Below are 25,900 nucleotides of genomic sequence, written 5' to 3' on the forward strand. Positions count from 1 at the left end.
TCAAGTACCACATTCAGTTGAAAAGAGAAATTATATAAATAACCCATTTTTTCCCACTCGATTCAGATTAGTATTTATATCTATAAAAAAATGTTTTTCAAAAGAGTCGAAGACAAAGGATCCTGCACCTTGGCAAGTAAAGCAAGTTTCATTCACAATGCTATTGATTTAAGTGAAATAAGACCCAATTTGTGTCGAATAATACAATTAGGAATACATAAAGGCAAGCCTAGAACTCTTTTCCAGGTGGTTCCCCTCAAGAGTTTAAAAACAACCTTAAATCATGCAAGCAAATCTCTAGACCATAGTGATGGCACCAATTTCTCACAGTAATACTGCACATTTTCCATTATTCTGCTACGGCAATAAGACCCATACACTCTTTAGTTGAGCAAACAATGGAGGAGCTCAGCTCGCAACATCTCGGGTATTGAATACACTGAGATTTTGGTGTACATGGCATCCCGGATATTTAGAAAATTTTACTGAGTACAATTTATGTTCACATCCACTCTCCAGGTCATTTGTTTCAGAGTTCTTTATTAGTAAAGATTAAGATCTTTAATTTGGGTCCATTGACTAACAAATTATGTTCTACTGCATAAAAATAGAATAAGGTTAGCTTCCTTTGAAGGCCTATGGGAGTGGGGTCAAATAATAACACATCATCGGCCTAAGCCAACCAATGAAGATCTAATGCACCCCACCTGACCAATAGGGCCCTGGTCTTGGCCCAAAGATGGTCATGTCACAAAGATGGTCATGTCACAAAGATACAAATAATGAGCATTGGTGCAGGATACAACACTGCTGCCCAGGGATGTGTTGATTTTTCGGGTTAAATGTCCATCTGCAGATAGACGCACATTGATTTTTTGTGCCTGTATGCAATAAAGTAACCAAATGTATCAGTGATTCTGGAAGGTCACAAAAAAAGCAATTTCAACCACAATCTTGCGAACAACCCTGCCAATCGCACTAGAATTGCGAGCTATATATATATATATAATGTGCATTGAGATGAGTCAATACCATATCATTCAGGGTTGTATCCAGGCACTTCCGAAATCCCATTTGAAATTTCGAGTCATTTTAGTTTTCTGACCCAAGTATCCAATTACCTAAAAATCAATGATGCAAAAACTTTACTTGGAGCATCAAGGATGGCTTTGGGTGATAATTAGATGGAACCATCCTATCCATTTTTATAAATGGGTTTGATATAAGATTCATGCCAGGTTGCATGAAGTATTTGTTTATTGGCTTTTTCCATAAACAAGCCATGCAGTAGAGATGACCATAGGGTTGAATTATACTTTAATATCATAGGGGCCAATTTATCCAGATCTGGGGCTTTGAAGGGATTCATTTTCACAATTTCATCATGCACATTGCAGATGGAAAATACATCTGCCTAGCCAAAATCCAAATGACTACCCAAAATGTGTTCAATGATGGATTTTTCTCTTTAAAGGTTTCTGTGTAATATTCTACACAGATATTATCAGGAATGATATTCATGATTTTGTTGGTAAGATCCAGTATTCTTACCATTGACTGCTTTAAGTATCATCTATCTATTCACAAGGGAGAGCACACCTCTCATTCTCTTCGTTAGATTTTTATAGTATTGCAATATCTTTTTCCTCTAGGTTTGAAAGGCTGGAGAATAAATACTATGGACTTTTGCCAGACTCCTAATACATGCCATGTTCTCTTTCTTTCCTTGTAAGTAGGAGGAGTGTGTTTATGCAAAAGCTTTTTTCCGTTATTTCCCATTTGCAGGAGTATCTTAGCAATGACTTCCGAATAACCATCAACATTAAACACAGGAAAACCTTTGGCCTATCGTTCTCTTCCATTGAGTTATCTAGTGTCTCTGTAAATTTCTTATGAGGTTATAGTTCCATTTTATAGAACCCCCCCCTATTATTTGGCGAAAGAAAAGCCAAAGAAGGTTCCTGTGCATTGTGAATAATTTGCAGTGCTGATCTTCCCAGCTGAAATGCAAGTACGGCATGATCACTGAATACCTTAAAAAATATTGAGAAATAACTACATTTAGAAACAAGATATTTTGACAAAAAAGTGATGAATCCAAGATGACAACTTCCCTTGCTACTCAACAGCTTAATTAAATTTGAAGCCAGTACTGACTGCAATCTCCCATGATCATCGCACACGTCTGCGTACGGCCTTGGCACAGGCTGGCTATCCATGCAAAACCATTCCTTATTCAAATTCCTTTTTCTTGTGTTAAAATAACGCTATATGCTAGGGATGCTCACCTGGCAGAATATATCTCCTGATACTTAATCCCTTGTACTCTATGCTCCGAATAGCTCCTCATTCTACCAATTCCCCTTGTGCTACCTTCAACTTTCACCTTCCTGGCTCCACATCACTAGTCCTCGGTACCACCAAAAATTAAGGAAATTCTAACAGTGACCAGCTTCAGGATCACTCTTCAGAATTACCATCTCTACCAGGAGGAAGACAGAGAGGCTTACAGTGCTAACATCTATACTTGTAAAATTAGGCTAAAAAGATGAGTACATCTCTGCACTAACTATATCCTTACATGTATATTCTTACAGGCCGATTCATGGAATTAATGTGCGCTGAAAAAACGGCGCACGCGTGCGAAAACGTGCGATTCGCAGTGAAATAGCGAAAATCGCAGTGCAAGTGCGATTATCACACAGAAAACATCGCACATCTATTCATGGAAGTCCGTGCACGTGCAAAATGTGGGATGTGCGTTGAAAAAGTGCGCGGCGCACGCTGGCGCACAGGTCATCGAACGCCGTGCGATAAGGCCACAGCGAATTCGCACATAACAAAAGTAGGCGTAACACGGGGCATCACACGCAGAATGGGGAACAACTCGTGAAACTGTGGGCGTCACGGGGGAAGTACAGGAGGCAAGTGCGCAGAACGCCCACAACACGTATTCATGGAATCGAATAGGGAAAAACAGAGCACGGCCAAAGACACGCACAGGCCCATACATGTCCGCCTCACGAAAGCAGGCGGGTGCGTCCCTGCGCAGGAAAAAAATGTGCGCGAAAGTGCTACACGCGCGAGAATGCCCACATGCGATCGGGCCTGGGGGAGCGTGTGCGTGTATTTCAGAGGTGCGCAAGAAGTTTCACACGCGATCGGGCCTGGGGGATCGTGTGCGTGTATTCCAGAGGTGCGCAAGAAGTTTCTCACACGCGATTGGCCTGGGTGCATGTATTTCTGAGGTGCGCGAGAAGTTTCACACGCGATCGGGCCTGGGGGAGCATGTGCGTGTATTCCAGAGGTGCGCGAGAAGTTTCTCATACGCGATTGGCCTGGGCGCGTGTATTTTAGAAGTGCGCGAGAAGTTCCACACGCGATCGGGCCTGGGGGAGCGTGTGCGTGTATTTCAAAGGTGCGCATGAAGTTCCACACGCGATTGGCCTGGGCGCGTGTATTTCAGAGGTGCGCGAGAAGTTCCACACGCAATTGGCCTGGGCGTGTGTATTTCAGGGGCTCGCGGGTGGTTTCACACGCGATCGGGCCTGGGGGAGCAGGGTACCACTCACCCGTCTGCCTTGCGTGTATTTGAACGCGTAGCCAACACCCACCCGCTGTGAAGTGATAGCGTGTGAACCCCAACGCCTGCAAAACACACGCACCGCACCCCACGAAAAGCAACGCCCGTGCGCGATACGTCACAGACGTGCATACGCGCTAAGGGCCTTTGGTCCAATGGAATCGCGTATGCTTGCTGACGCACTTACGCGCTAAGGGGCTTTCCTCGAATTACACGCCGACGTGCAGAATTTTCACGTGCCAAATCACTCCGTATCAAGCTGGCCACGCGTAAGCACACGGAAGACCACGCTCCTGCCCAGAAGGCCGAACTACTGCCCCCCAGAGCCCCGAGCACACTCCCACCTGCCATCTGCTGCTGCCTGCTGCCCACATGCCCTGCCATTTGCTGCATGCACATCAGCCAGGGGTGCTGTTGCTGTGACCACCCCTGCTGGAACCGAAGACTCCCCACTGGGATTCCATCGCTCCACAGCCCAGCCCCAGGACCCAGTTGCCCACCCACACCTGCCTCTGGGGTTGTCATGTCGGGCACTGCAACATCTGGCACCACTGACAACCCCCGGCCAGAGAGGCAGAGGGGCACCAGCTTCAGTGCCACTGAAGTTGGTGTCCTGGTGGAGCAAGTCCTGGGGCAGTATGATGCCCTCTTCGGAAGTTCCCGCGCCGACAAGGAAGGACGGACTCGGATTTGGACTGACATCATGACTGCCATCCACGCGGAGGGGGTGGCAGTCCGCGACTTCCAACATGTCAAGAAGCGCTGGGAGGACTTCAGGTCCAGGACCCTGAACAAAGCCTGGCACCTCTTGAAGGCAGCGGATGCCAAGGGGCGCCGGGGCCACTTGTCAGAAGATCAGATGAGGGTCCTGGAACGCATATCCCCAGCGCTCCACGTCCAGGTCCTTGAGAGGTAGACCCGTCTGGAGTCGAGCGGTAAGCGTACATGCATCCTGATTGTGAGCTGTGCGTGTGGTGATGTTTCAGTTGTGTGCAGGTTGCACATCTGTTTGTATGGGGTCGAGTATGGGTGGGGGTGTACAGAGCCGTGGGGCTAACACATGAGGGCTGTAATGTGTGAGACATGGATGGTGCTTGTGTGTAGGCTTGCATGCCAAATGCAGTTGTGTGGGCACACATGTTTGGATGAATGTGTATGTAAGTAGACATGTCCGTGATGTCACGCATGTTTGTTGTTTTCAGCTGCATGTATCAGCACTGTGTACATGTGCATTTGTGTGTATTTGACAAGGGGGCAACAGTGATGCAACATGGATGCATGTGACAGCGGGATGTGGAAGCCTGATTGGCAGATGTGACATGGATGCCCATCTGAACACTGACACTTGGCAGAGGTGTACACATGCATGCAAGTGTGGTGGTGTGTGTACGTGTGTGGTGCACTTCCTGTGTTGCATGTGATGTCTGGCTCAGCTTTGCCTGCTCATGCTGTTGTATGGGTATGGGTGGTGCTGGCAGTTGCGATATGGCTGTGGTATGGCTCATGTGTGCGAGTTGAAATGACGTGTGTTGGGGATTGTGATGGCATGTCTGAGGTTTGCAAATGCCACTCATGTACAACTGTCATGTGTGTATGTGTCCATTGTACAGTGCCCTGATGCCTGTGTTTTATTTCTCCCTGTCTGCAGCGTCAACTGATGAAGAGGGCGGAGAAGGTGCTGTGGAGCACAGCGGCGGGGATCCCACCGCCAGCCGGAGACGCAAGGCCCGGCTCCCCTCCCATGTTGCCATCTCGTCGGGGAGTGAGGAGACCAGTGCCGCGTCCCAGGCCGCAGCTGCCGGGGGGGAGGTCCAAGAGGCGGAGGTTGGAGTTGGACTCCTCGGCAGCAGAAGGGGCAGCTGGGACCCCACAGGGCCCAACGGGGGAAAGATGGCACGGAGTCATCCAGGTTGGTGGGGGGTTTGGTGGAGGAGGAGGCCGTGCAAGCAACAGAGACAGGGTCTGGAGGTGGGGATCCCACTGGTGCTAGTGGTGCAGTGCAGGACCAGGGACAGGAGGCAGCACAGGCCGCCGCAGAGGTGCCTGTGTGCAATCCTGTCCCTGATCCTGTCCCTGCATCATCTTGCACCAGCAGGGATGCCTACGTCCAGACCCGTTTTCAGGCAGGGGATGCGCAAACGACAACTGGCCTTCCTCTGCCTGCAGACGTGGCTATCCGGGTGCGGGTTGAGCCTGTCCTGACTGGTGTGGCGTTGCGTCAACGGGCCATGTGAGGTGACCTGCAGTCTTTTCATGAGGAGACTGCACGTCATCTCGAATGGCTCGTTGAGCACTTTAGCCTGCTGGGACAGGTCACCCAGGCCGGATTCCTCCGTTTGATGGGGCTTGCTACGACCCCCTCCTCAACTGAACCCCCTACGCGCCAGTCGTCCTCCGTGCCATCTTCCCACCCATCAGTCACCTGGGTGCCCTGTGGAGCTGCCTCTGACGGTGCAGCCAGGCTGGTGGAGGAGGCATCCCTGCCACAGTCAGGAGTCGGACGTCCAGCAGGGGTGGCCACATCAACGACTGCACCCCAGCCGGCGGAGGATGTGCAGGCAGCAGGAGGCAGTGCACGGGCAGAGGCACAGCAGCAGCAGCAACGTGGTGGGAGCCATGAAGGCTCGGGGCCTTCAACATTGGAGGGGCATGCATCGGCAGGAGGACCCAGGACAGAGAGTGTCTTCCGTGTGGCAGCGGTTGGGCCACGCCATAGATGCGGAGCGGCAGCGGGCGGAAGAGGCACGGCTCACAATGATCAGGGCGGAGAACTCAATGCGGAGGGCCCTGAGGCGGGCCGAGTGCCTCGTGGCAATCCGCAGGGGGTTGGAGGTGGACACGTCGACGGCCCTGCGGACCCTCGGGGCCATGGAGGAGGACCGCCTCCGGGACACTGAGCAGGAGATCAATGATGCCCTGGGCCGTGACATACAGAAGTGAGCCGTCAGACTAGCCCGCTGCCCTTGTACATAGTTATGTAGGTAGTGTTAGGTTTCCTTTGTTTTTTCTTTTATTTTGGACCTTTTTGACATTGGCCACATTTTTGTATATAGTTTATTTTATTAGTTAGTGTTGTTAGATAGGTTTCATTTCTTTTGTTGGAATAATGGACCCTGGCTTGTTCGTCTGTACATAGTTCACTGTTGGATTTAAATTTTCTTTCACAATTTACCCATGGAGCAATGGCTTTCAATTATTATTTCCCCATTGGATTTGCTTTTGTGGACAGTGACTTTGGACACCATTACTTTGGATTATGATTTTTGGTTTTGCTTTTTTTTCACGGACACGCTTCTTTTCATTTTTGTACATTCCCATTCTGTTTCTTTATTTTTGAATCTATTTATGTTTCCTTTAATACATATTTTTTTTATCAAACTTCAATGTGTAGTATCATCATTGGTTTCATGCATATCATGATATGGGTTTTGAGATTCACTGACACCCATTGGGTGTATGTGAGGGACATGTGTTTGTTTCCAAACTTGCAATTGTTGTTCTGTCATGTAATTGCCATTTCTGAGTGGGTGGATGCAATACTCGGGTGGGTGTTTTGCATTTGGAGGCTGACCATAGGGACCAGGGATCTAGATTGTGATGACATGTTGGCTGGGGAACATGGGTTGGGGCCTGCTGGCAGGTGCCCCACAGTGCTGGGGGGTGGGGGTGGTGGGGAACATGAGTTGGACATGGGTGGGGGCCTGCTGGCAGGTGCCCCACAGTGCTGGGGGGTGGGGGTGGTGTGAGACATGGGTGGGGGCCTGGTAGAGGGTGCCCCTGCACTGCTGGGGGGTGGGGGTGGTGGGGAACATGAGTTGGACATGGGTGGGGGCCTGCTGGCAGGTGCCCCGCAATTCTGGGGGTGGGGGTTCAAGGGGACATGAGTTGGTGATCATTAGTGCAAGGAGACATGTGCCTTTGCTGGGGGGCATGCCCATGTTGGGTGGGCTGCCTGCGGGACATGACCTGGGATGCAGGGTAGTCCCCTGTGGTGTGGGCTGCCTGCAGGGGCCGTGGAGGGTGTACAGGGAACACCAGGGAGGACCCACACTGCCAAATCACATGTAGGACTCCCCGGCACCCCTGAAATACACGTACCCTGCTGAAATCGCGTGTAAAACTTCCCGCGCACCCCTGAAATACCCGCACGCAGCACAATCGCGTGTGAAACTTCCCGCGCACCCCTGAAATACACGCGCCCAGGGCAATCGCGTGTGAAACTTCGCACGCACCCCTGAAATACACGCGCCCAGGGCAATCGCGTTCGGAACTTCTCGCGCACCCCTGAAATACACGCACACGCTCCCCCAGGCCAATCGCGTGTGGAACTTCTCGCGCACCTCTGGAATACAGGCGCCCAGGCCAATCCTGTGTGGAACTTCTCGCGCACCCCTGAAATACACGCACCCAGGCCAATCGCGTGTGAAACCACCCGCAAGCCCCAGAAATACACGTACCCCGCTCCCCCAGGCCTGATTGCTTGTAAAACCACCCGCGAGCCCCTGAAATACACGCGCCCAGGCCAAATCGCGTGTGGAACTTCTCGCGCACCCCTGGAATACACGCGCCCAGGCCAATCGCGCGTGGAACTTCTCGTGCACCCCTGAAATACACGCACACGCTCCCCTAGGCCCGATCGTGTGTGGAACTTCTCGCGCACCTCTGGAATACACGCGCCCAGGCCAATCGCATGTGGAACTTCTCGCGCACCCCTGAAATACACGCACATGTCCCCCAGGCCCGATCGGGATTTTGTTGCTGGCCTTCTGGCCGAAAGCAAAATCTCCATTACGTCATCCGGGAGGTCCCAATCCCTATATCTTAGCCTCTCAGAAACCATGCCTGAAGGCTGAGTGTCTTCACCTCTGGATGGAGAACCCAACCTAACTTTTGCCAGAGAAGATCCTCTCTTTGTGGAAGACGTATTGGAGGGCAGATGGACATGTCCAGAAGGTCCGGGTACCACGTCCCCCTGGCCCAATCCGGGGCAATTAGGATGATGGTATTCCTGAACTTTCTCAACCTCCTGATCACTTGAGGAATCACGGAGACAGGAGGAAATGCGTAAAGGAGTGGAAATACCCAGTCCACTATGAACGCGTACCCTAGAGCTCCTCTTCGGGGAAATTCCCTTGAGCAGTACAGTTTGCACTTCAGGTTGGCACTTGTCGCGAACAGATCCACTTGAGGGGTTCCCCAAAGGGCGAAGATCTCTTGAAGGATTTCCTGAGCTAGTTCCCATTCGTGGGAGACTGTGCTCTGTCTGCTCAGAGCATCCGCCGCCGTGTTTAGCTCTCTGACTAGGTCAACTGCCGATGAAGAGATTCCTTCTTGCATTGCCCAGAACCAGAGCTGCATTGCCTCTCTGTACAGTGGGAGTGATCCTACGTCTCCTCTTTTGTTGAGGTACTACATGGCCACTGTGTTGTCCATCATTATTAGGACATTCTTTCCCTGTACAGAGGGCAGAGAGGCCTTCAGCGCTAGTCTGATTGCCCTCAGCTCCAAAAGGTTGATGTGTAGTTTGGACTCCGATGGAGACCAACGACCGCTGATTGTCAGATCGTTGGTGTGGGCTCCCCACCCTGTGAGTGAGGCGTCCGTCACTACCGTTATCTCCGGCCATGGTTGGCAAAAAGGTTTCCCGTTAAGGATATTCTCCTTGCAAGCCCACCATAGGAGATATTGAGCCACTTTGGTCGAGACTTGCAGAAGATCTGACATCTCCCCCGAAAATTGGGACTATTGAGTCCTGAGGGCCCATTGAAGGGATCTCATCCTCAACCTGGCCTCTAGCAGCAGAAAAATGCAGGATGCCATGAGGCCTAGCAACCTCCGAATGTCGGTAGATGTTGGGCATCTTGAAACTTCGTTGCCATCTGTAGAATGTGGTGAGCTCTCTCCTCGGGAGGCGAGGCTTTCCCTGAGGAAGAATCCAGGACTGCTCCGATGAATTGGAGATTTTGGCTTGGAATCATTTGCGACTTCTTGTAATTGAGGGAGAAGCCCACACTGTAAGAAGTGGCAGGTTAAGGCCAGATGTTCCTGGGCTCGTTTGGGTGAACTCGCCCTGATTAGCCAATCGTACAGATAAGGGTAGACGAGAATCCCCCTTCTTCTGATACTCGCTGCCACTACCGCCATCAGTTTGGTGAAAACCCTCGGGCGGAGGTCAGCCCAAATGGTAGAACCCACAACTGATCATGAGAACCACCAATTACGAACCTCAGGTACTTTCTGTGCTTGAGATGGATTGGTACATGAAAGTAAGCACCCTTAAGGTCCAATGAAACCAGCCAGTCCTGAAGCTGAAGAGCCCGAAGGATCTGAGAAAGGGTCACCATCTTGAACTTGTCCTTCCTGAGGAATTTGTTCAAATTTCTTAAGTCCAAGATGGGTCTCAATCCTCCGTCCTTTTTGGGGATGAGAAAATAAGGGGAGTACCAACCCTTGTTCCTTTCCGCTACAGGTACATGTTCTATTGCACCTTTCTCTAGCAGTGTTAAAATCTCCTGCACAAGGAGCAGGTCTGGAATCTTTACAGAGTTGGCTCCCGGTGGATGATCATGAGGTCTTTGATGAAAAGGAAGTCAGTAACCCTGGGTCACTATCTCTAGTGCCCATGCATCTGACTTAATGCCCCGCCATTCGTCCAGATACCGAGTGATTCTGCCTCCCACTGGGGTCTTGTGTGTAAAGACCTCAAAGTGGCTTTGCAGCGGCTGCAGCAGTGGCTGAGAAGGTAGTAGCCGCTGCTGTGGCTGTTCCAGCACCTTTCCCTTTTCCACCACGAAAGGGTTTTCTCTGTTGGCCTCTCTGACTGGCCTGCCCTCTCGCTTTTCTAAAAGAGGAGGAGAAGCGAAAGAGGCGACTCTTCCAGGACGATGAGCCTGCGTAAGAGTGTTGATGAGGTTGCCATATAACGGCAGTAAGTGATTTTGCTGCCACTTTTGAGGTCTGCAGCTTTTCCAAGCTCTTGCCCGCCTTGCTGCCAAACAACCTTAAGCCGTCAAAGGGCATATTAAGTAATTTAGACTGCACATCAGGTACAAAGACAGATTTCCTTAGCCATGCAAACCTGTGTAGGACCGTGCTAGATGCCAAGAACCTGCTTACACTATACACAGTGTCCAGTCCTGACTGAAGGCATTCCCCTATAGCCTCTTTACCGTCTTTTACTATAGCCAGGAAACCATCCTGTTCCTCACCTTCCGGGATGCGTTCCGCCACTGATGTCATGCATTCCCACAGGGTAGATTTAAACCTTGCTAAAGTGCAAGTGACATTATTCGATTTAAGGCCCATGCTGCCCGAACAAAAAACTTTCCGGGGCCAAGCATCAACTTTTTTTATCATCCCTGTCTGGTGGTATTGATGGGTAAGCTGATTGCCTAGTGGAGGTTGCAGCTTGAACTACTAGACTTTCAGGGGAGGGATGTTTAGATAAATATTCTGGATCTGATAAAGATGGTATGTATTTTGGTACAAATTTCTTGTTTACTGCTGAAATAGAATCAGGAATTCCAATTTACCATAACCCTCTGTTGAAGTGCTTTATGGAATGGAAGAACAGGATCTTTTAGAGGACCTTCACTCAGGATGTCCGTCATGTCATCCTGGTCGAAATCTTGGAAAGCTGCCTTCCAACCCATAAAATCAATGACCCTTCCCATAAGATTCCTACAACTAGGATCAGCATGATCTGTAGGGTCTGGTCTTTGGAGACAGTCAAAGATCTGTTATTTTGGAATTCTGGTCCATTACCTGTTCAGGGACCTCTATGGCTCCAAACCTAACTCCAGCTGAAGTGACATCCTCGTCAGAGGAGTGTTCTTCAAAAATGGATGACATGGATCTGAAAAATTCCTGTCTGGGTTGAGAATGGAAAACTTTTTCAGGTAAAGAGGGTGGTATCGACTTAGGCATGGGTAATGGCGTCGACTTGTGTATCGGAATGAATGAATGCCACGATAAAGGCGTCGATCAAGAAGAAGATGCTGGCTTCGATGTTTTCGAAGGTGACTTCAATACTGTTGAAGAAGGCTTCGATAAGGTTGAAGGCGTCAACGCCATTTTCACCGGCGGTTTCGACGACATGGTTGTCGACTGTGGAGTTGAGTTTCGACTTCGACGCCGATTCCGCTACCACCGATTTATGCACCGGAAGTTTAGATCTTGAGTTCCCTCTGTCACTTTTAGAGTGGGAAGAGGCATGATAACCACGCGGCAACTTCGAGGGGGTCTGGTCCGCTTTCTCGAATATTTTAAGCATCGAAGCCCTGAAGGCCTCCCATTTGTCTGGGAATTGTGCTTGGATGGATAAGTTACTCTCCTCTCAGAGGAGGAGGAAGAAGACCTGTAACGTTGTTTTTTGACTTCTTAGTCAAAGACGAGGAGGATTTCTCAGAGACTCTTTGGTCTCAACCTCCTCAACTCATGTCGAGATTTTCGACTAGATTTATCCGAATCTTTTTGTCTTTTAGAAGACTTGTAAGTTTCCTCCCTCACCACCAGCTTACCTCTGCGTTCCCTAAGAGCCTTATTGGACATGGCCTGGCAGGAACCGCACTCGTCAACCCTATGGTCTGGGCTTAGGCACCAATGGCAATTGCGATGGGGGTCGGTTATTGACATTTCCCTACCACACTTCTGACATTTTTTTAACCTTGTCTTGGGTGTGGTGGGAGTAGATGACAAGGACATCGTCAAGGAAAAATCTGATGCTCCGTTCATAACACGAAGCAGTTGAGTCGGAAAAACAGAACTGAGGTAACGGGCGCTGCTCGAGTCCTTTATACAGCGGATGACGTTGACGCTGGCCCTCGAGGGACGACTCCGCGGCCTCGAACACAGCGCCCTCTGGTGAAAAAAAGTTTTTGAAGCAGCAGAGCTGGGATACGAATGATCATAAGATGAGGAATACGTGGGAGGACACAATCCATTCAAAAATTATTCTAGTGATCTAGTCAGCTCAGAGATGTACTCTTTACAATTTTAGGCAAGCCGTGGAGCGCCTTGACCACTGGATTGCAAATATCGCTTTCCATGTCATACCTATTGCTCTTCTTAATTCTCAGGTCATAGGTTAGGGATGTAGTAGGGGGTTCATCAGGTGCTATTAGGTAGAAACCAGGCTGGGGCTATAGTTCTTGAGTACTGCTCCCAGGGTCACCCAGTCCACATCCCCTAGGCATATCAGATGTGAGTGGACTCATCACATCATGTAAAGTTGGAGCAGGGTAAAGACCTAAATTTTCATGATAGTCAAGTAGTTCTTGTGTTGGTCCAACATGTAAGGATTGACCCTTCAAAAAACATTTTTATCATGAGTATTTAAGGTCTGAATAAGGTGTAATATCAAATTAGAATGGGAAAAGTGATATTAAGCAAATGAGGGAATTTTTTCTATTCTTAAGAAAATGCTAGGAAACATGTAAATTCTTTAAAGTCTTCAGTTTAATATTTACCAAACATCCTCAACCATTTAGGGCATTTAACAGACAGCAATTAGCACAATGTGAATCAAGCAACAAGGAAACCTGCGCAGTAACACAGAACAATGCAGATAGACCATAAAACGCCGTAAAATATAAGTATTAACTACAGTAAAGACATATAGGTGAAAAAAGTAAAGGCATAAACACTAACCTAGACAGATACATGAGGGTAAAGCGAATGGACCTGTGCAACAACCAAGATCCAAAAAAACAAAGCAATGCATGCATGTCACAAGTGGATGGAAGGAGAAACCCAACTTCAGTGGATCAAAAATCATGTCTTACCTTTCGGATGTCATCTAGACATGTGATTTCTGGGGACAATCCACCATGCACACAAAGAAACTGTTGGTTTAGTAGGGCAGCAAGAGGAAGACAATCAAACGCATCCATGCACGCGTCATACACTCGCTCCGAGTATTTGATTTTACCTGTGGAAAAAGGGTGGAATGAACAGTTCAGTTCCAGAAAAAAAGACTGCCAAAACTAAATTATTGCAGGATTCTCCAAGCTCTTTGTTGCCTACCACATGAAAGCACCTGTAAGAACTGGCATTACATTTGGATACTTTAAATTGGCACCTTCTTTGTATGCCATATGCACTTTATCATGGAAGTTCATAAGGGTCACATACAGTACATTCCTACGCCTATAACAACTCTGAGCTGCTCCTGTTGTACCTTATAGAAGTAAACCACCATTATATGACAATGCTAAAGCACATTTGCCCTCAAACGTACCTGTATCATGCAACCCTCATGAACTGATGTAACACAGCTGGCACAGCTGCAATAAGTGAAACCCACCTTCATGCTCAGGATTGGGAACACCACCAGTATGGTGATGTGCTTTGCACTTTACCAAAAGTTAGTACCAATTTGAGCTCAAAGTGGCACCTGTACGGTGTGCGTTTGTTACAAATTTCCTAAGCATGACACGCCCTTCCTATTTTCACTCTAAAGGACAACTTTATAATGGTGTGTGCCAGAGATCCTCCCATGATTTGGGATAGGATTGGCCCAGTATAGTGTTATGTTACATAAACTTGTTAAAGTGCACGTACGCCCAAGGGCATCTTGGCGCGGTTGTGTGAGTGAGGAGAACTAACACCATAACAAAGATTTAGCAGTTTAGAACAGAGTGGTTTTCAGAAGTCTGCGGAAAGCAAGATGATCAGTGGTACCCCGTAGGGCCAGAGGGAGATAATTCCAGGCTCTGGCAGCCACCACAGAGAAAGCATGTCCCCCCCCCCGTTACGTGACAGATGGTAGCGAGGAACCGCTACAAGAAGTGCCGATTGAGATCTCAAAAGGCAGGAAGGAAGATAATGAGCGAATTTGGCCTGCAAATATTCAGCTCCCATGCCATAAAAGGCACAGTGCACAATACACATGGATTTAAAAAAGATCCGATTGGCAACAGGGAGCCAGTGAAGTTTCTTCAATAGAGGAGACATGCGAGATCCGAAAAGAGGGCGGAGTATGGAGCGAACAGAAGCGTTCTACAAAGGTTGCACCCTGTTAATGAAATAGCGAGGTTGAGCCAGATAAAGAGAATTAACCAGGTTACTCACCGTAGTGACCATCTTACTCCTAGTCCATAGTCCCCTTTCCTCCATACTTATGGGACATCTCTCCGTCCTATGGGACGGGGGACATCTCTCCGTCCTGTGGGACGGGACCGGAGCACTTTTTAAAAAGCATCCCAAATGTTTTTTTCAAAAATGTGTCCTTCCTCTCTTTCTTGCGCCTGGCCCGGCACGCGGCCGCAACCCCGCCCACCTTGGCTCCGCCCCACGCATCGCCCATCAGTCCTTTTCTATCGCCAGGTCAGAGACCTATTAGCAATAACAGAGGAACCTTATTAGAGGGGACGGCAGGCGGGCGTATGGAGGAAAGGGGACCAAGGGATAGGATTAAGGTGGTCACTACGGTGAGTAACCTGGTTATACTCCTACGTCCCGTCCCCTTTCCTCCATACTTATGGGGGATTTCCAAGCACTCCTAACAGGAACTACGGGTGGATGGAAATACCCCTTACTGAAAAAGGTTCTTCAGCACAGCCTGACCAAACTGAGCATCAGCTCTTGAGCTCATGTCAAGACAATAATGCTTACAAAAAGCAGATGGGGAGGCCCAAGTAGCTGCCCTAGCGATGGACTCTCAGGGGACATATTTCTGAAAAGCAACCGCGGCTGCCTTGCCCCGCACCAGGTGTGCATGAATACCCTTAGGAGGTTTCAGCCCTTGGACGGTGAAAGACTCCGCAATGCAGGCGGTGATCCACCGAGAAATAGTCGCCTTAGACGCCTGCTTAGCCTGAGGGTTACAAAAAGTAACAAACAGTTAAGAAGAACTCCTAAGCTCAGAAGTTCTGTCCAGATAGAACTTAAGAGCCCTTCTGACATCGAAACAATGCAGAACCCTTTCTGCCTCTGAGGTAGGGTTCGGAAAAAAGACCGGCAGGGAGATCGACTGATTCAGATGGAATTCAGTTACCACCTTCGGCTGGAAAGCAGGATTCGTCCGTAGGACTACCTTATCCTTGTGAAAGACCAAAAAAGGGATGCTCCACCGACAAGGCCTGGCGCTCACTCACCCACCTTGCTGATGTAACGGAAACGAAAAAGGACACTTTCCAGGATAGGTACTTGAGGTCCACCGTGGTCATTGGTTCAAAAGGCTTATTGTACAACGCCATCAAGACTAAATTTAGATCCCATGGTGGGTGCGGACTACGAATCGGAGGATAGAGGCATATCAAGCCTGCAAAATGCCTCTTCCACTGGATTACACAGAGAGTAAGAACATTGGTCTGTAGAAAGATAAGCGGAGACCGCTGAAAGGTAAGTTCTGCATGACAGAATGTGAACACCTGACTGTGCTAGGAAGGATACGAAGGACCGCACCGTGTCAATCGTAGCCCCCCCTTGTGTCCAACTGTTTTTCCAAACATCAATGACAAAACCTGAGCCATTTACTTCTGTATTGGGATCTAGTCGAGGGTTTCCTGGCTGCCTGGATTATAAGCATGTTAGCCGCAGACAAGTTAAGATGTTCTAAAGACTTGAACTCAGTCACCATGCCGCCAAGCTGAGCGATTGTGGTGAGGGGTGCCACATCTGCTGTTCCCCCTGATGAAGAAGATCGGGGTCACTGGTAACCTGATCGGCGGATACACCGTCAGGTGTTGAAGTTCTGAGAAGCAAAACCTGGCCGGCCATCACAGGGCTATTAGTAGAAGGGAACAGTTCACAGAGTTCTTCAGCTTCCAAATTGCTTGATGGACTAGAGGCAGAGGCGGGAAGGCGTAAGCTCTCATGATGTGCCATGGAATCTCGAGAGCATCCCCCAGACAGGAGGCTCCCAGCCCCCCTCTGGAGGCATACTGAGGAAGCTTCTTGTTTACCGCCGTAGCGAAGAGGTCCACCTCCGGTGTGCCCCAACACAAGAAAATCCATGAGAGGATCTCCGCCTTCAACTCCCACTCGTAGCTGACCACTGTCCGCCAGCTGAGGGCACCCACTGTGACATTCAGCTGGCCCGGGATGTGCACTGCAAGCAGCCAACCACCATTAAGCACAGCCCACTCCCAAATCTGGATGGACAGGTCCACTAGAGGGGGAGACTTGGTTCCCCCTTGCTTGTTGATGTAATACATCGACACCACATTGTCCGTGCGTATGCGGACCACCTTGTTGGCTATGATCGGTCTGAACGCCCTGAGCGCTAGGAAGATCGCCAGAAGCTCTAAATGATTTATGTGGAGGAGCTTGTCCTGAGGCGACCAGAGATCTGAGACCTGAAGAGGATCTAACGTCGCACCCCACCCCAGGAGGGAGGAGTCTGTCGTGATCGTCACCGTAGGGGCTGGGTCCTGAAACCCCACACCCACCGACAGGTTGCTGAGAGATGACCACCATTCCAGGTCCACTCTCATGGACGCCGAAATCATTATCAGTTTGGAAATCGCGTCCACAGCCTGACGCCAAGAACTCCGAAGAGCCATCTGGGTCCGCCTCATCTTGAGACGAGCAAGAGGAAGAGCCAACACGCACAAGGCCGCATGGCAGTGGACGTGGAATGGTGGTCATCTCTTCTGCGCTTCCTAGCGCTCAGGGCATTCAGAACGATCATAGCCAACAAGGTGGTCCGCATACGCACGGACAATGTGGTGTCGATGTATTACATCAACAAGCAAGGGGTAACCATGTCGGTCTGGAACCACCAGGCCGACATGCTATTCGACTGCGTAAACATCTGACACGTGGCTAACAGATCCGCCATCCTGTCCCCGGTCAGGTACACTCTGCAGTCGATCGTGTTCCAGCAAAAACCCTGGAAAATCAAGCCCTGCGAGACTGTCATGGAAGATTTCCGCCAGTTCACCGACGCCCAAGGTGGAACAGGAGCTGAAGGAGAGACTGAAGATTGCCCGCTGCTTTCAACGGACAAGGGCTGCCTAAGAGCCAGTCATCCAAATACGGATACACATGGATACCCTGCAGACGAAGATAGGCCGCAATCACCATCATCTTCGTGAAGACACGTGGCGGCGAGCTGAGGCCAAAAGGAAGCACTCGAAACTGGAAGTGCTCCTCTCCCAAAGAGAAACAGAGCTATCTCCTGTGTGGATTCCAGATCAGAATATGGATATACGCATCCTGAAGATCCACCACACTGAGCCAATCGCCCATCTGCAAGGAGGACCGTATCTGGCTGCATGTGATCATCTTGAATTTCTCTTGGGGTAGGAAAAGATTGAACTGGGAAAGGTCTAGGATGGTGCGCAGGCCAGCCTGGTTGGGTTTGGGCACTGTAAACAGCCAGGAGTAGAAGCCCTCCTCTCTTTCCCCGTGGGGAACGGGTTCCACAGCTCTGAGGTCCAGAAGTTTCTGAACCTCGGCTTTGAGGGAGGGCGAGCCCGGCAGCTGAAAAGGAGGGTTGAAGGGTGGGGTAGAGGGTAAGGGTAAGCGGAAGACCGCCCGAGCGACTGACAAGACCCATCTGTTTTCAGTGATGGTCTGCCACGCCTCCCAATGAGACGCAATGGGTCCTTCCACCGGGGTCTCGTGTGAGCACGGAGAACCCTAATTTTGTAGGTTTTTCGGTAGTGTTGCCACCTGAACCTGAGGAGGAGGCTGAGGAGCAGGAGAAAAACCGAGTCCGTTGTTGCCTACGGCGGTTATTCTCCAAAGGGGTATCCACTCTGCGAGATTTCCGGTCAAGGAAGCCCCTAAAGCCAGAGGAGTGTCGGCTTTGCGACAACGGTCTCTGGGTTTTGAAAGGGGTCTTAACAAGGACCGACAAGGACTTAGCTGTCTGAGTGCTATCCTTCTTCTTGGTGAGCTCTATATCTGTTGTAGAATGAAAGAGCTCCTTACCATCGAACGGAAGGTCCAACACCTTGTCCTGCACTTCTTTTGAGAATTTACCTGCCGTGAGGTATCAACCCCCAGCATAAGGCCCCGAGCCGATGTGTCTACGTGATGAGCCGCAGCCTTCAGGAGATCCTGGGCCAAGACCCTGGCATCGGATAATCCTGCCTTAAAGTCTTCCAGCCTCTCGACCGGGATGAACTCCTCAAATTCTGACATACCTTTCCACATCCGCATATTAGCTCCCGCTAAGACCAGTTTGGCATTGGCCTGCCTGAGCTGCAAGGCCCAGTTGGCGAAAAATGTTCTCCCACGGGAGTCAAGGAACTTATCCTCATTTCCCAGAACCCGAGTAGCCGTCATGGAAGAGGAAGCTATAACAAGGGGGTTGTTCTACCCTCTATGAGTTAAAGGAAATGCAAACTGGTTATGGACCCTTATGAGTGCCCATGCAATTGGGACAGCCATCGTGGGCAACAGCACACTCACTGTTGTTAAACACCAGACTCTTACTCATATGGAAAGTGTCAGCTTTTTATTATTCATCGGCTGATACTTTATCTTTATAAAGCTGTTAAGTATTTATATATACACGTAGCAGTACATGATAACATTTCATAGTGTACAAACACCTAGCTGTAATATACATTGAATGTTCCAGGTTTTACAAATGGCCTGCAGTGCCAACAGTACACTTGAATATTTAGCAAGTGGTTTGTTAGTAGGTGAGATGTGCCAATATAGTTTAAGTGCAGAAAACACAGGGTGAAAAGATGCGGTTTGTGGGAGACGTTGGTAGTAAGTCTCCTGAGCCCGGCTAGTCTGACCTCATATATGGTCATGGAAGAGGAGGCTGCAGGCCTGGACTGCAAAGTGGCCGCAAACACCACTGTGGAGGAGCGGGGCGGACAAGACGACAGGGCCACCTCTTCTGAAGAATGCAGCCTGTATCGCACGTCAATTTTCTTATTGACAAAAAGTCCAGAGTGTGGCTTTTCCCAGACCCTGCGGACCTCGCCAGAACGTCCTTCTGCAAGAACAGGCCGGTATGCTCCAAAGGAGACAGGGTGAACGCCCCAGAGAGCACGCCCTCCTGCAGAGAGGGTGCCTCGGGCACCGGAAGATCTAAGAAGCACATCATGTCCAGTACCCGGTCACAAAAAGCTCTGATAGAGCGGGGCAGGTCCTCGTCGTCCCGATCGCCTTGCGCTTCATCCGACAGGTGAGGATCCTGCTGAGCCGTGTCGGGCGCTGCCTTGTCCACGGGGGACAATGGGGGCAAAGGCAGACAAGTCGGGGAAGGCACCGTAGGCAAGGGAGGCGCCGGCGGTACCACCGGAGAAACTGGTGGAGCCGGAGGCACAAGCAGACATATCTCCCTAAAAAGCCCTTCGAAATATTCCCTCATGGGGTCGGTACGCATGAGCGTTTAAAATTTACCGAAAAAGGCATCCTCTGGGGACTGCTTTGGGACCTGAGGAGGCCTCTCATGAGGAGGATAATTCCAGGGACGTAACGGGGAAGGGTTTCACACTGGCCCCTCCACCGATGTATCCAAATAAATAGAAATTGTCGACCCCGCAGGCAAAGAAACATTGTGCAGAAGGGGCATCTGGGCGTTCCAATCATAAACTGGCCAATAAGGATGCGCAAAAGGAACTCTATGTTCACCCACGGTACCAAGCCCTACACCTGAGGCCGATGGCGTAGTTGTAGGGGTAGCACCCAAAATGGCCGCTGCGGTCGTAGCAGGAACAGGCGCCATTTTGTCATCGCCAGAGGGGAACTGCAACACGTGAGGAAGTGAGGCAGGGGTCCCCATCGATGGATCAGGGGTCTTAACTTTAGCCTTAACATAAGGAACCTCGGCAGAGCCGGTACTATGAGGCCTGGAATGTTTCTGCGACATACCAATAGCCAAATTAGCCTTCCCAGGAAGGACCTCGGCACCGCCGGCAAAAGAAGAACTTTTCTTCTTTGCCCCCTCAACAGATCTGGGGTCGCCACAAGAGCGGGAACGGTGAGAAACAGCCTTCACCGATAAGGCCTTGTCAGGACTCTCAGAAATGTTGGTAGCTTTAGTCTCTGTACAAGGGACCTCGGACCCAGGTTCGGTAACAGCCTTATTTGCGTGTGCCTCGAACATCCTTTCGGTGACACCAAGCCCAACCAAGGCCTCGGGCGCACCCCGGTCTTATTCTTGAGGGAAGCTGATAGAGAGGCCTCAAAGCGAGCTCGGGTACCCCATGACTCAGTAGAACTGGGTCTACAAACAGCCCCCACAAGAGGGGCCTCGGAGCGTGCTCCGGTATCCACAGGCCCCTTACGGAGACCCTCGGAGAAAACTCCGGTACAATTATTAGGCCCAACGGGCACCTCAGGGCAATCCCCGGTCACAGAGTGATCAACGCTCCTCCCAGCCCGGGAGGAACCTGGAAAGGTATCCCCCCGGCTGGGGTACTCTGAAAAGTAAAGAACTTAACCGGGCGTTTCTTCTTTTCGTCGATGAACGCCTGAAAATGCGAAAGAGGAGTTCGTCGGAACACCTCCTCCCACCGCTCCAAAAACAGGAGTCCCAACGGTGATCCGGACCCAAACACACTAAACAAAGAGGATGGGGATCCGCCCTCGCGAAGCGTCGGTGAAAAGATGAACAATCTGGAAAGTCTAGTTTGAACGACAGACTAGTACACGATCGCTAGCGAGAGCCAGAGAGGAAAAGGAAGAAAATCTTCCGAGGATGCAAGTGCGTCCAGCCCCGAACGAGCAGAGAAAAGGACTGATGGGCGATGCGTGGGGTGGAGCCAAGGTGGGCGGGGTTACGGCTGCGTGCCGGGCCCCGTGCAAGAAAGAGAGGAAGGACACATTTTTGAAAAACATTTTTTGGATGCTTTTTACAAAGTGCTCCGGTCCCGTCCCACAGGACGGAGAGATGTCCCATAAGTATGGAGGAAAGGGGACGGGACGTAGGAGTATACAGTAATCGAGGGTGCTCAAAACCAATGCAGACACCACCGGGGCCTGACATTCAGCAGGAATCAATGGCAGGACCTTTCGCAAGATGCAAAGCTTGAAATGACCAGCCCTGCATACTACAGCCACCTGGTCATCCAGGGCAAGAGAGGCTGAGATTTTAACCCCCAGGTTCCTGACTAATTGGACCAGCATGGAGAGGGGGCAATGGCTGGTTGGCCACAATTCCGATTTCCAGAACAGTTGGGGGGATGAAGTACCCACAACCAGGACCTCGGTCTAACTGCCATTAAGGTTCAGCCAATTTGTCATCTACAACCCCATTGACATATTGACAACTCTAAATCCAAACCCTGATACATAATTTCCGCTGCGGGCGATACCTGCAAAGTGTTGAGTGCTACGACGTGTCCAAGTCCGCCTCTCGTGCCATACTCTGAGCCAAGAGTTGTGTGTATATGAGTTATGTGCTATGGCTGTACTAGTAATGTTTCTGCCACTTCTCAGGACTGAGTGTAGTAATGTTTCTGCCACTTCTCAGGACTGAGTGTCACCAGGTGGTGCTCTGTGCCAAAGCTGTTAAAAGGCACCATGTGTCTTTGCTCAGTTCTGTGAGGCACTTATAGAAAGCTCCATTCCATGTGTGCACAACATCTGCCCACACTCTCCAGGCAGCTAAATTATGACAATGCCTTCTCTGCAATAGTGTGTAGCTCCAAACGTGTATGAGAGTCAGCAGAGTACGAGGTCCCTCCTGATTCTTTTGGGAGACCAATGTTATTTCCAAACTCTAGTCTCTAATATCAAAGAAAAATGTGATATTTGTCACTGAATCAGGTCAGCTATAAACAAGTCATTATTGTGGTGTACTGAGTAATTTACCATGTAATTATGACCTAGTGAGAAGTCTCTCACCACAAGGAAACCTCAAAAAGGAAGGGCCTACATGATAAATATGGATAACAACATAACTTCATGTTGGCAAGTTTGTGGGGTTTCTGCTTCCTTCCCCACAATTGTCAATGATATACTGTTTGGGATGTCTAATCTCACATAGGACATTTGTCCATCTCACATGAACTTTCCAGTCACTCATGATTCCAGGTTACCCACCAGGAAAATCCCTTCAACCCAGGATTTGCCAGAACTCCATTGTGAAGTTGTCATTCACCTGCAAACTACTTTCATCCATCAGTAGGATCCAAGCTACCTGAATTTGCTCTCGTTAATTGCAAATCTTTCCTTCACATCGAAACTCCAGGCTCTCGAGGCATAGCCAAAGTTCACAAATGAAGTTCCAATCCTTGGGATGTCAAGTGACCCAACAGGAGATTACCCCCCCACCACCCTATCCAACATCAGTATGCCCAGTTCCTCGTCAAGAAGTTCCCAATAGTGCAGGAGCTTAATGAATAATGTCACCAGGAGGTTTCTCAATATGTTTTACACTGGACAGAAATATTAACTAATCATCAGGACATTCTTTAGTCAGCTAAGAGGGGATTTATAATGCTGCAGATTCAATCACTGACCAGTGATCTGATCTGTCACAACACATCATCAAAACCACTGCCTGCCGTAAAGGAATTATCTCTTTAAGGCACTGAAGTCGCTTGTTCAGACTCTGCAGCCTTTGGCAATTGTTAGGCAGCAGTTTTAAGCGTACAAACTGTTCTGTGCCTTTTTCTGGCACAGCATGCAATTGTGGATTCCAAGCAAAAACAAGAAACCCCTGCAGTTCGTACATTCTGCTCGGACAGGTGCATTTTTCTGGTGACAGCTGCCATGGGGAACGATTTGATGTAACAGAAGGCTTCAGCAATTATGTTACAAATCCATTATTACAATCCATGTTGCCAGAAAAACTGCTCAGCTTTAAGATTTCCTCTTGAATAAGGAGGAAAGGGCCGGTCACAGTTCTATAGTTTACATTTATATTCCAGATTGCCTAATGATAATCCCTGCTGTTGCTGCAAAGCATTGTGGGAGTGAAATAGATAATGAAGCAGTGCTTCTAGCCATGCAGTGATACAAACCTTTTTTCTCGTGGCTGTGGGTATGAAAGTAAGAACCTAGTTGTGCTGAGGAGCATTGGTTAACTCTGCTGTGGTCAATGTATGCCATTGTGGTTTTCCTTACAACTACGAGGCAGAAAAATCACAAAATGCAGCTTCTGCTAGATATTAGTTGGAAAGATAAGTACTCCTATTTATTCTGAAAATTACAATTACTAGGATATGTTTTTGGATGCAAGCATACTTAAAACACAAGAAAAAGTTTTTGTTAACATACAATTGAGGATATCAGTATAACACATTCTCATATAAAAACGATCCCAAATTCTGCCAATAATATGAGATATTCAAAGCGAATACCTGTTCAAAGGAATATGCAAGATATGAAAAATATTTACCTGTAATAATTGCTCTCCTACTTTGGAATCTTCTATAAAGTGGAATGCTATATGGGATATCCCTTTCCACAATCGCATCAGGGCAGAATCTCAGAACACATCTTTTGATTTCATGTCCTTTGACATCATTCAGGGTCTCGAAAAACCCAGCCTGGCTAGCCATCTTTGCATCCACTAAGTTACATCTAGGTGTCACGAAAGAGCAGTTAAAATCCTAAACATAAAAAATATATAGAACAGAGGTACAGTTTCCTGATTGTTAAACGATTGTTGCTATTCCGAGCTTCAATCCTGAACATCACAACATAGAAGAACAAGTTACCCTTGGTAATGTTCTTTCGACTGGATCTTCCTCCAACGTATTCCTCATGTTTGACATGTAGTGTCTACAGCTCGATGTCCCTCAGAGGCCTCCATCAAGGGTGACGTAATTGGATGTTATAAGTAGCACGCACAGCGCCCGTAGCCTCAGTTCTTGTTTTTTGCCCCTCTCCCCGTGTCGCAGAGGTGGCCACAAATCAGGCCTTTTGGAACGAAAGCTGTAATAGCATGGGAAATTCTACAGAAGGGTAGATTGGGAGGGCGACGAGGAATACGTTTGGGGAACATCCAGTCGAAATAACGTTACAAGGGGTAAATAACTTGTTCTTCGAATGGATTGTGTCCTCCAACGTATCCCTCATCTTTAACAGACTCCCAAAGCAGTATCCGTGATTGGAGGAGGGTGAAGAATTTACCCAGATTGGAAATTAAATGGCAGAAGAAAGGACTGCTTTACCAAACGCCACATCCTGAGCATGGGAAGTATCCAGGGAATAATGCTTGGTAAACGTGTGCATGGAGGACCACGTTGCAGCATCACAAATGTTTTTTATAGGGACACCCCTTTGCAGGGCTGTCGGTGTAACCATGCCGCTGGTGGAATGAGCATGCAAGCCCTCATGGGGGGCCTTGTCCGCCAAAGTATAGCATTCAGAAATAGCGAGGATAATCCACCTAGACAAGGTCTGTTTAGGCACAGCCTGGCCTAGTTTTTGCCCGGTATACCCCACAAAGAGCTGGTCATCCACTCTCACTTTGGAGATTCTGGAAATATAAAAGCTCAAAGCTCTCCTAGGGTCCAACCTATGAAGCCTTTCCTCTTCCTTACTAGGATGCAGAGGAGGATAGAAGGCAGGCAGTACAATTTTCTGACTTAAATGAAAGTCCGAAACTACCTTAGGTAGAAAGGAGGGTCGGACTCTCAACACAACCATGTCCTTGTGGAATACAGTAAAGGTTGGCTTGGAAGAAAGTGCCACTCGCTCACTTTGCGTGCAGACGTAAGAGCAAAAAACAGAATAGTCTTAAAGGTTTAACAACCTCAACGGACATGAGTGCACTGGTTCAAATGGAGCATCCATTAGAAATTTTAAGACCAAGTTAAGGTCCCAAACCGGAACCTGAAACAGTGAAGGTGGAAACACATTTGTGAGCCCTTTCGAAAATTGAGTAAGCAAAGGAATCTTAAAATAAGAGCATTCCTCGGATAAGCGCTTAAAGATAGAGAGCGCTGCTAGGTAACCTTTAATGGTCCCCACCCACCTGAAGGCCCTTGTGGGCTAAAGAAAGCAAAAAGGACAGAACATCTGGGGTTGAACACTGAAAAGGATTAACATTGTTTTCTCTGCACCAGTCGCAGAACTTATTCCAACGGCAACGGTACAGAGACTTTGTTGCCAGCCACCTGGCCGAAAGCAACACCTCCATTACGTCGTCCAGAAGGTCCCAATCCTTGTATCTCAACCTTTCAGAAACCAAGCGTGAAGGTTGAGAGTCTTGACCTCTGGATGGAGAACCCAACCTTCCTCTCACGAGACAAGATCCTCTCTTTGAGGAAGACATATAGGAGGACAGATGGACATTTCCTCTCTGCACAGAGACAGTGATCCTACGCCTTCTCTCTTGTTGAGGTAATGCATGGCCACCGTGTTGGTCTGTCATTATCAGGACATTCTTCACCCGTACAGACGGCAGGAAAGCCTTCAGTGCTAGCCCGAGTGCTCTCAGCTCCAAAA

At 49.1% G+C, this 25,900-nt stretch overlaps 1 protein-coding gene across 2 annotated transcripts in view; it reads right to left on the reverse strand.

Moving 5' to 3' along the window:
- Positions 1-25,900, reverse strand: part of PPP3CC (protein phosphatase 3 catalytic subunit gamma) — a 1,509,833-nt gene that overhangs the window by 1,010,169 nt on the left and 473,764 nt on the right. For both annotated transcript variants that reach the window (XM_069617714.1, XM_069617713.1), the window contains exon 5: positions 13,366-13,511. In XM_069617714.1, the coding sequence (XP_069473815.1) occupies positions 13,366-13,511 (146 nt within the window). The remainder of the gene's footprint in view (positions 1-13,365; positions 13,512-25,900) is intronic.

Source organism: Ambystoma mexicanum, chromosome 10, assembly GCF_040938575.1.
Source record: "Ambystoma mexicanum isolate Mex_15411 chromosome 10, UKY_AmexF1_1, whole genome shotgun sequence".
In the NCBI taxonomy this organism is placed as follows: Eukaryota; Metazoa; Chordata; class Amphibia; order Caudata; family Ambystomatidae; genus Ambystoma; species Ambystoma mexicanum.